General features: G+C 36.5%; 1 protein-coding gene across 7 annotated transcripts in view; it reads right to left on the bottom strand.

Moving 5' to 3' along the window:
• Positions 1–4,770: 4,770 nt before the first annotated feature.
• RPS6KC1 (ribosomal protein S6 kinase C1) overlaps positions 4,771–11,533 on the bottom strand; it is a 217,607-nt gene continuing 210,844 nt past the window's right edge. For all 7 annotated transcript variants that reach the window (XM_019918311.3, XM_019918315.3, XM_019918316.3 and 4 more), the window contains one exon: positions 4,771–5,755. In XM_019918311.3, coding sequence (XP_019773870.1) covers positions 5,645–5,755 — 111 coding nt within the window. In that variant the 3' untranslated portion in view covers positions 4,771–5,644. The remainder of the gene's footprint in view (positions 5,756–11,533) is intronic.

Below are 11,533 nucleotides of genomic sequence, written 5' to 3'. Positions count from 1 at the left end.
GATCCTTGAAGACAGCACCATGTCTTTTGTTCAGTGACCAGAGAAACCCATAGGAGGCAGGGTGGGTAGATGAAGAGGCGATGAAGAGAGGAAGATGGAGAAGAATGAAAAAAGAGTAGGAGAGCATAGGGAGGGGATGTGTTCAGTTTTATAGTTTTCTTAGGCATTTAGAATGTTTTTCCTGAAGACAGATCCTTCAAATATCTAACACATTTTCTTTCCAGAACAACCCAGACTGAATAGTTGTATAGATTTTTTGTTTTGCCAACACTACACCTCCTTTTCTTCTTATTTTCTATCTATGTCACAACTGAGTCAATTTCATGTCTGTCTCCCATATGGTAAGGGCAACATCACACTGCAGTCATTATTTGGGCACTGAAACAGACTCAGATCTCTTTACATTTGTCAAATCCCCTTTGACGTTTGCCTCTTTGGGTGGGGTTGGTCAAACTCCTGCCTTGTGGATTAGCTTTAGGAGGAATTTGATCAACATTCCCAGAAGAGTCACCTTTTTGATATGAAAATTTTTTGAGACTTACAAAAGCAGGATGCCAACATCTGTAAGTGTGACTAAAAGCTGGTTCATTTGCCATTCTTCCTTACCCCATTCAATAAGAGGTTTTCCTGCCCAAAGAAATGAAAGCAGCTCTTCGTAGACACTCACCAGCTGTCTTCTGCAAGAAAGCAGAGTTAGAACCAACTCTGGATAAGCATGTCACTTAATCCTTTCCAAAAAGTTAGTTCAGCACCTTTTTTCCTGGGATAGGAGGAACAATTTCAGTTTCTGCCTAACTCTTGCTGGGGGAAGAACAAAGAATAGCACTTTAAATCTAGCTCAAAAAAACACGCTCTCTATTGCTCCAGATACCTGGGCCAACATGCCTGACGAGTACCTTGCTTCACTTTCCTAGAGTAACACTCAAGTCACTTTCTCTCTTACACCTCCACACACTTTCTCTGCTGCTGTTTCTCCCTGAGATAGATCCCTGGATCAAGGGAAGAAGTCATGTGATAGGGACAAAAAATGCAACGCTATGCCATCTGACTACATATCACCACTATTGTAAATCTTCCTAAAAAAGGAAACTTGTTCTCCGGTTTCCTATTTACTGTCCTTGAGAGAATAAGTGATGCCAAGTCACAAAAACCTGTAGTACTTTGCTTCCCATTTCCCTACGGCTACTATGTTTACAACTTTACTTAGAAAGAGCTGAATTCACAGCTTTTGCCATTTAGTAACCCTTCAACATGAGGACTTAATATGAAATCCTTAAAATGAGCTGAGTAGACATCAAATACTCAAAAGTCCAAATTACCTAGACTGGTAGAGGTTAATGTTCTACATTAAATAGGAACAGAAAGTATCAATTTTGTACTCTGATTATGCCTGCCCAAGAATTGAGTCAAATAAACACATAAAATATGATAGATGAGGGCAATGGGGGTAGGAAAACCACCACGGTTGTTGAGAAAGGTCTAAGAAGTGAATAAATGTAGGTGTGTCCTACCCTCCTTTCACCTCTGTGTACTTCTATCTGGACTTTCAACTCTCCTTTTCCAGCGTAGAGCTGACTGAGAAATAGCCTTTTAATATTTCAATCTATTTTTAATTTTTATAGCCACATAACCACTAAGGGCTATGCTACTGAGTGGGTAAATGGCAGTAACCCAAGTATCTGGGATTACTAAAAAAAAATTATAAGAAAACAGTTAAGTATCAATTTAAGATTTTCATTAACCTTCTATTTTTACAATGTTGGTTTATCAAATTAGTTCACTCTGAAAAACAGAAAGGCCGCCGTATACTTGGGAAGCTTAGAACTCAACTACCTTTTCATTCTATAGGTGAGGGAACAGGTCTAGAATATTGTTATTTGATTAAAGTTAAAAGAAAAGGCTAGGTAGTTACAGAGACAAGACCAGATACTACTCTAAGACTTTCTATTATATTCCACAATCCTCGAAGAAAGAACTTGAAATATGAGGCTTCATTCATTACCCAGAGCATTTAGAAATACCAAACGTTAAATCAACTACTCTAAGAAGAAAAATGATGCATCTTATGCCTTGGCCTTTGCTATAAAGTAATCCCTAAGTGAGTCCAATAAAGATGCTAGAAAGGGCCCCCTGAGAGGCAAAGAACCTTTCAGTGCTATAGTCAGATTTCTCTCTATCATAAATTATGAACAAGTGAATCCAACTAAGGCATACTATGTGTAGGGCCCTAACATAATGTTACTGGTCATAGCATGAATATTATTTATAGATTTTAAATTCTTCATTAAATGCACTATATAAAAGCCAAACTCAATCTTGGTTCACAGTGACTCTGAAATAGGATAGCGTAGGAAAAGCCTGAGGGTCAAAACACAACAGGAAATACAGCTGTTTAAAAAGGTTTAAAAGGCAGGTTTAAATATGTTAACAAGAGGTCAGTTATCACAACAAGTAAGTTGAAAAGATATACGTTCCAAAAAAGTATTAACTCATATCATAGTTAAAACAAACTGCTAGAATCACGGCATTCTTTTTTACTCTTAGGAAGCTTATCTTACCCTTCTGTGAAATGGAAATGGTAGATTTTCATGCCTTGTCTGAAGATAGGTGGCATTACACCAAGTGATTGGCAACCCACTGGTAAAGCTCTCCTATAAAGAACATAGTAACATAACAGTCAAGGACACCAGTACTTTCATATAAAAGTATAAAATCAAAAGAGAGCAAGGACTCAAACAGATGTTTGAACATCAGCGTTCTTAAGGACACTGTTTATGACAGTCAAAAGGCAGAAATGCCCAAATGTCCATTGACAGATGAATGGCTAAACAAAATGTGATATACACATACAATGGAATATTATTCAGCCTTAAAAAGGAATGAAATTCTGATATAGGCTACAGTATGGATGAACCTTGAAAACCTTATACCAAGTAAAATAAGCCAGACATAAAAGAACAGATATTATATGATTCTACTTCTGTGAGAGACCAAGAAGAGTCAAATTCATACAGAAAGTAGAAGAGTGGTTACTAGGGGCTGTGGGGAGGAAGAATGGGAAGTTATTGTTTAATGGGTAAAGAGTTTCAGTTTAGGATGATTAAAAAGTTCTGAAATGCATAGTGGTAATGGTTGGGAAAAAATGTGAATACACTTAATGCCACTGAATTGTATACTTAAAAGTGGTTAAAATGGTAAATTTTATGTTATGTAAATTTTACTACAATTAAAAAAAGTCAGATGAGAAAAAAATAAAAACAAGTGTAAAAAATCAAATGAGAAATACTAAGTGGTAAGTTCTTCTCTGATTTTGATATTTCTAATATACATCATCAAGTAAAAATAGACGAGGGGCTTCCCTGGTGGCGTAGTGGTTGAGAGTCCACCTGCCAATGCAGAAGACATGGGTTCGAGCCCTGGTCCAGGAAGATCCCACATGCCGTGGAGCAACTGGGCCCGTGCGCCACAACTACTGAGCCTGTGCTCTCAACTAGAGAAAGCCCACGTGCAGCAATGAAAACTGCCCAGTGCAGCCAAAAATTAATTAATTAATTGTAAAAAAGGAAAAGCTTTTTTTTTAAAAAAAAAAAAAAAGTAAAAACAGACTTGGGTCCATCACCCCAAAGCTATTTATCCTGTGTGTTTATTACTAATATAATTCATGTCTACCATGATTATGAATGATGTATTTACATTAAGCACAATTCCAAATACAGAGAGAGAGAGAGAGAGAGAGAGAGAGAGAGAGAAACTGAAGCAGTGGAATTCTGTCGACACACTAACACAGCAACCATCTGTTAACACTGTCCTTTGAATCCAAGGGACCCAAATCATGTGGTAGGGCTGGGAGCTTCACCTTAGCTGTGAAGTCCTACTTTCATGTCATAGGGCAGTTCTGGAAGGAAGCTCTGTAATGGCCAGTTCTAACTACTTACAGATTTCCTACTAGTCCTACACAGGAAGTCATTCTTATGTCTCACCTGCATGAGTTCCTGTTATGAGGCCAGGGGGCTGGTGAGTTGAAATCCAGTTCCAGGGAGTGATGTCATCTTGACTGAGCTATGATCCTGCTGACCTGCTCCCCATCCCAGTGTTGTTGCAGCACTTCAGCTGGGTTTCAGGTTATAAGGGGACCAAAAAGGAAAATGGGGGAGTAGGATAATAGAAAAAGCAAAAATGCTTGCACATTTCCTTTGTGTCACTAAAGCATTTTCTGCTTCCATTTAATTTGATGGGCAGACCTGGCCAATGGCAGCTGGAAGCTGTACAGATGCTCTTGGAGTAGGGATAGGCTCTCACACAGATCTCAAAAATACAAAGAATTAAAACATACAGAAAACTTTCATTATGTTGTGGTTCCTAACTTGAAAATGGTGACTTATTCTTTCTTCTTTGGATAAAATTTAAAGAACAGACATTAACTTAAAATTCTGTAAATTGTTGTAAACAATGCATGACTACAGGAGCTATCTTAGCGACAGAAGGAAATCGAATACAAATGTTTGGAGATGTATAAATACTCATGTTCTTTCTACACAACGTCAAGTAGATTTGGAGGTCAAATCTGGAAATCCTGTCAATACGTTATAAAATAGGATTGCCATTCAATCCCATTTAGAGGAGATCCTTTGGTTCTTAGGATACTAAGGCATAAAACTAAAATGAAGTCAAGCATAATAAGAAGCAGAAATTGTTAACATTCCAAAATGAAAGGAAGAGAGGCCTTTGGAAAAAAAGAAAAAAAACTTAAACAATTAAATGAAAGAGAGATTTAAATTTTTACTACGTTTATTTCACATGATTCTTTAGTTCTTATTAAGTTGATACAATTTGAGGAAATAAATACTCCCTTCCCTTTTTTGTTGCATATGTATTAATAGGGGTAGGAAGAACAGAACATGAGAGAATAGACAAAGGGTGCAGAAAGTGAAAAAATAAAGATGAAGCGAGAGAGAGCAAAAGAGAGAGTGTTCATATGAACCCTTCTGTTAGCAGTATCAACCAACAAAGTACACAGTTGACAACATGAAGTGTTTTCTTCTCACGTGGACTTCAGAAAGAATGACTATGGGACCATATTCGACATACATTAATTATATAGCATTGTGGTTCAGTTTTCCTATCAGACATGACGTGTATTTTCTTTTTTTCTCACTTTTTAAGCTCCACAGATGACATTATTCATGAAGCACTTTTAGTATATTATTCAGCAAATATTAATTTGATCATATTAAACCAATCCTGGTTAGCAGAAAGCACTGTCAGCTGCCATGTAAAGGTCCTCCTTTCAAGTAACACTTCATTCTACACTTGGAGCTTCATATCAGAGGAAGGTCTTGAAGGGCATTCCTCTTTTAGTTGGGTTTACAACTCACCTGCAACACTAAGTGCAGATAAAATAAAGATCACACCTCAGTTAAAGTTTTGTACATAACAGCCCCTTGCAAATGTAGCCAATATCTTGTCCAGACAGTAACTGTAAAGGAATTGTTCTCTCTCAGGCTTTTTCTTTCTCCATTTCCTCTAAAGATCTTCATCCCAATGCTTGGTGCCCCATAACTGAGTGTAAGGCAGAGCTACCTCTGTGCTGGAGACGCTTGTCATAGAGAAGATCAGAACGTGTGCAGAGAACCCTGCATTATGTTCATCTCATTAGTTCTGCCCAATCCACAGGGGTAAAAAATGGATGAGATTTGATATCTTCAACACCAGCAACTCCAGCACCAAGACGCTCCACAGGGTTGAACTGTAAGAGCTAAAAAAGAAGGATTTAGTGAATAGTGGGAATCCAACTAAAGAATCAAAGGAAAAGAAAAATATATGAAAGGAAAGAACTTCTAAATTCAACCCCAGTAACAAATGGACTTGACTGACAGCCAACTGGCTATATTTCCTTGAAAGGGAATTATGTCTATGATACCACTCTAGCTGTGTGGTGGTGGGGACTTTTCAACTGATTTGAAATATGACCTTGAGTAACTCACTTTGTTTCTCATCCTCATATAGTACAATAGGATAGTTACACCTATCAATTTCCTACTCCAAAAGTATAATTATGACATTAATTAGATATTGCACCAAATTCTGAGAGATCCAGTTACTCCTTTCATGATGAGAAAGTTTGGGAGGCGCAATAAGTCTTTCAACCCCTAGTGAATTATATATGCACCAGGTCTAAACTTTACCTAAGGTCTGAATAAGCCAATTCATATTCCAGAATTGCTTTCTTTGAAATAGCTGACTCACATGGGACAATTTGATACAATGAGTGAAATGTGTTTCTACTTCTTCACTAATAGGAATCAGGTATAAAATAAGTTAATAAATGTTACACACAATAGGATTGTTAAGTGTGGGAAAATAAAAGTAGTCATATACAATTATAGAGGACCCTGGGCATACTGAAAGAATGTGTTAAGACATTCATGTCTCCCCAAATTTTTGTTTTAACAGCTTTACTGAAGGATAATTTATATAGCATAAAATTTATCTGCTGTAAGTATACAACTTAATGATTCTTAGTAAATTTAAAGAGTTGTGCAACTTTCACCACAATCCAGTTTTAGAACATTTTGATCATCCTAAAAAGTTTCCTCATCCTGTTTGCAGTTAATCCACATTTCCATCTCCAGCCCTAGGCAACCACTGATTTGTTTTCTATCTCTATAAACTTGCCCTTTCTGAATAAATGAAATCATAAAAATATGTTGTCTTTTGCAGCTGCCTTCTTTCACTTAGCATAATGTTTTTGAGATTCATCCATGTTGTAGCACGTATCAACAGTCTGATCCTTTTTACTTCTGAACAGCATTCCACTATTTGGATATAACACATCTTGTTAATATATTCACCAGTTAATGGACATATGGACTTTCCAGGTTGCGGCTATAATTAATAGTATATATGACTTCCTGCAGACACATATTTTCATTTCTCTTAAGGACATTCCTAGGAGTGGGACTGGTGGGTCTTGTGTTAAGTATTTCTCTTAAGGACATTCCTAGGAGTGGGACTGGTGGGTCTTGTGTTAAGTTTATGTTTAGCTTTTTAAGAAACTACCAAACTTTTCTAAAGTATCTGTACCATTTTACGTTCCTGCCAGCAACGTATGAGAATTCCAGTTTCTCTACACCCTCGTCGATAATTGATACTGTCTTTTTTATCACAGCCCTTCTAGTGGGTATTAGTGGTATCTTATTATGGTTTTAATTTATATTCCCTAATGACTAGTGATGGTGAGCATCTTTTCATGTACTTCTTAGCCATTTATAAAGCCTCCTTGGTGAACCTTTGCCCATTTTTATACTGAGCTGTTTGCTTACTGAGTTAAAAGGTTCTTTACACATTCTGAAAACAAATCTTTTATCAGTTGCATGATGTGCATATATTTTGTCCCAGTCTGTGGCTTGTCTTTTCATTCTTTTACTGGTATCTTTTGAAGTGCAGAAGTTTTTAATTTTAATGAAGCCCACTTTATCATTTTTTTTCTTTTATGGATCATGTTTTGGTGTCATACCTAATAATTCTTTTCCTAACCCAAGGTCATGAAGATTTTCTCCAATATTTTTCCTATGATTTTACAGTTTTAGCTCCCACATATAGGTTTATGAGCTATTTTGAGTTAATTTTTGCATATGATATGAATTAAGGGTCTTAGTTTATTTTGGTTTTAGCATGTGAATATTTGATTTTCCCAGCACCATTTTTTTTTTAACATCCTTATTGGAGTAAAATTGCTTTACAATGGTGTGCTAGTTTCTCTTTTATAACAAAGTGAATCAGCCATACATACACATATGCTCCCATATCTCCTCCCTTCCCAGCACCATTTGTTGAAAAGATTATTTTTTCATCATCGAATTATCTTGGCACCTTTATGGAAAATCCATTGACCATAAATGTAGGAGTTTATTTCTGAACTCTCAATTCCATTCCATTGATCTATATTGCTTATCTTTGCTCTAATACCACAGTAATTAAGTAGTTACTGTAGCTTTATACTGACTGGAAATTGGGAGTGTAAGTACTCCTTCTTTGTTCTCTTTCAAAATTGTTTTGGATACTCTAGGTCCCTTGCCTTTTCATATTCTTTTTTTTTTTTTTTTTGCGGTACACGAGCCTCACACTGTTGTGGCCTTTCCCATTGCAGAGCACAGGCTCTGGACGCACAGGCTCAGCGGCCATGGCTCACGGGCCCAGCCGCTCCGCGGCATGTGGAATCTTCCAGGACCAGGGCACGAACCCGTGTCCCCTGCATCGGCAGGCGGACTCTCAACCACTGCGCCACCAGGGAAGCCCTCATATTCATTTTGAAGTCACTAAAGTTTTCCCAATTTTGCTGATCTTTTCAAAGAACCAACTTGTGATTTAATTTTTCTCTTATTTTTCTCTTCTATCCAATGAAGATTTTCTCTTTCATTGATTTCTGCTTGCTTTCTTTCTTCTGCTTGCTTTGGATTTATTTTGCTTTTTACAGTTTCTTTTTCTAACTTCCTCAATTACAAGGTGAGATTTTTATTTGAGACCATTCTTTTCCTATACAGATGTCTAAAGCCATAAATTTTCCCCAAGAACTGATGTAGCTGCATCCTATAAATTTTGATATATCATGTGTTTGTTTTCATTCCATTAAAAACAATTTCTGGTTTCTCTTGGCATTTCTTCTTTGACTCAGGTTATTTAGAAGTAGGTTGTTTAATTTCCATATATCTGGTACGGATTCACCAGATCTCTTTCTGTTGATGATTTCTAATAAGAAGTTGTTATGGCCAGAGTATGCTGTATAATTTCAATCCTTTTAAATACTGAAAGTTGTTTTATGGCATAGCAAATGATCTATCATGGGGAATGTTCCATGTGCATGTGATAAGACTGTATTCTGCAATCATTTTTCTATATATGTCAGAGTTGCTTGATAATGTTGTTCAAGTCTTCTCTATATCCTTGCTGATTTTCTATTAATTATCAAGAATGGGGTATTGAAGCCTCCATTTATTATTATTGTATTATCTATTATTTCAATTCAATCAGACTTGCTTCATATGTTTTGAAGCTGTTATTAGAGCATATACATTTATAATTATTATATCTTTCTATGTATTGATCCTCTCATCATTATACAACATCTTAGTCCCTGGTAATTCTCTTGTCTCCACATCTATTTTGTCTGATATTTAATAAAACCACTTCACCTCTCTTATGGTCACTGTTTGCATGATTTATCTTTTCCCACCCTTTTTCTTTTAACCTATTTGTGTTTTTAATTTAAGTGTGTCTCTTGCACACAGATAGTTGGATCTCTTTCTTATCCAGTTAACAATCTTTGCCTTTTGTTTGGCATGTTTAGACATTCACACTGAATGTAATTATTGACACAGTAGGTTTACGTTTGCTAATTTGCTACTTGTTTTCTACCTCTACTGTCTTTTTTCATTCCCCTTTACTGCCTTCTTCTGTGTCAAATACTTCTTACTGTACTATTTCAGTTCCTCTATTAATTTTCCTTTACTATTTTTCTTTAGTGGTTGCTGTCAAGATTATAATATGCTTCTTAATTTATCACAATCTACTTCAGATTAATTCCAGTGAAATGCAGAAATTTTGCTCCACTATAGTTCCATTCCTTCTGTCCTCCTTTGTCTTTTACTGTCATTAAATACTATATGTTACATCCATATAGGTTATAAACCTACCAGCACAGTGTTACAAGTATTGCTTCGTACAAGCTTATGTCTTTTGAAAGAAGTTGAGCAGAGAAATGAGAAAAAACATATTAAGTCTTTTCTATTAACTCATATTTATCATTCCAGAACTTTTCATTTCCTCCTATGAATCTGAGTCACTATCTGGTAACTTGCAGCTGAAGGACTTCTTGTATTATTTCTTGTAAGACAACTCTGCTAAAAATGAATTCTCTGTCTTTACTTGGAAATTTCTTAATTTCATTTTCATTTTTGAAAGATAATTTTGCTGGATATAGAAATCTTGGCTGACAGTTACTTCCTTTCAACACTTTAAATATGTCACTCCACTGTCTTCTGTCTTCCTTTTTTTTTTTTAACATCTTTATTGGAGTATAATTGCTTTACAATGGTGTGTCAGTTTCTGCTTTATAACAAAGTAAATCAGTTATACATATACAAATGTTCCCATATCTCTTCCCTTTTACGTCTCCCTCCCTCCCACTCTCCCTATCCCACCCATCTACGTGGTCACAAACCACCGAGCTGTTCTCCCTGTGCTATGTGGCTGCTTCCCACTAGCTATCTATTTTACGTTTGGTAGTATATATATGTCCATGCCACTCTCTCACTTTGTCACAGCTTACCCTTCCCCCTCCCCATATCCTCAAGTCCATTCTCTAATAGGTCTGTGTCTTTATTCCTATCTTACCCCTAGGAGCTTCATGACCTTTTTTTTTTTTTCCTTAGATTCCATATATATGTGTTAGCATACGGTATTTGTCTTTCTCTTTCTGACTTACTTCACTCTGTATGACAGACTCTAGGTCCATCCACCTCACTACAAATAACTCAATTTCATTTCTTTTTATGGCTGAGTAATATTCCATTGTATATATGTGCCACGTCTTCTTTATCCCTTCATCTGTTGATGGACACTTAGGTTGCTTCTATGTCCTGTCTATTGTAAATAGAGCTGCAGTGAACATTTTGGTACATGACTCTTTTTGAATTATGGATTTCTCAGCATATATGCCCAGTAGTGGGATTGCTGGGTCATATGGTAATTCTACTTTTAGTTTTCAAGGAACCTCCATACTGTTCTCCACAGTGGCTGTATCAATTTACATTCCCACCAACAGTGCAAGAGGGTTCCCTTTCCTCCGCACCCTCTCCAGGATTTATTGTTTGTAGATTTTTTGATGATGGCCATTCTGACCGTTGTGAGATGATATCTCATTGTAGTTTTGATTTGCATTTCTCTAGTGATTAATGATGTTGAGCATTTTTTCATGTGTTTGTTGGCAATCTGTATATCTTCTTTGGAGAAATGTCTGTTTAGGTCTTCTGCCCATTTTTGGATTGGGCTGTTTGTTTTTTTGTTATGGAGCTGCTTGTAAATTTTGGAGATTAATCCTTTGTCAGTTTCTTCATGTGCAAATATTTTCTCCCATTCTGAGGGTTGTCTTTTGGTCTTGTTTATGGTTTCCTTTGCTGTGCAAAAGCTTTGAAGTTTCATTAGGTCTCATTTGTTTATTTTTGTTTTTATTTCCATTTCTCTAGGAGGTGGGTCAAAAAGGATCCTGCTGTGATTTATGTCATAGAGTGTTCCGCCTATGTTTTCCTCTAAGAGTTTGACAGTGTCTGGCCTTACATTTAGGTCTTTAATCCATTTTGAGTTTATTCTTGTGTATGGTGTTAGGGAGTGTTCTAATTTCATACTTTTCCATGTAGCTGTCCAGTTTTCCCAGCACCACTTATTGAAGAGGCTGTCTTTTCTCCATTGTATATTCTTCCCTCCTTTATCAAAGATAAGGTGACCATATGTGCATGGGTTTACCTCTGGGCTTTCT

Source organism: Tursiops truncatus, chromosome 1 (assembly GCF_011762595.2).
Source record: "Tursiops truncatus isolate mTurTru1 chromosome 1, mTurTru1.mat.Y, whole genome shotgun sequence".
Taxonomy (NCBI): Eukaryota; Metazoa; Chordata; class Mammalia; order Artiodactyla; family Delphinidae; genus Tursiops; species Tursiops truncatus.
Note: the sequence above shows the minus strand (reverse complement) of the source record. Positions and strands in the feature narration are given on the sequence as shown.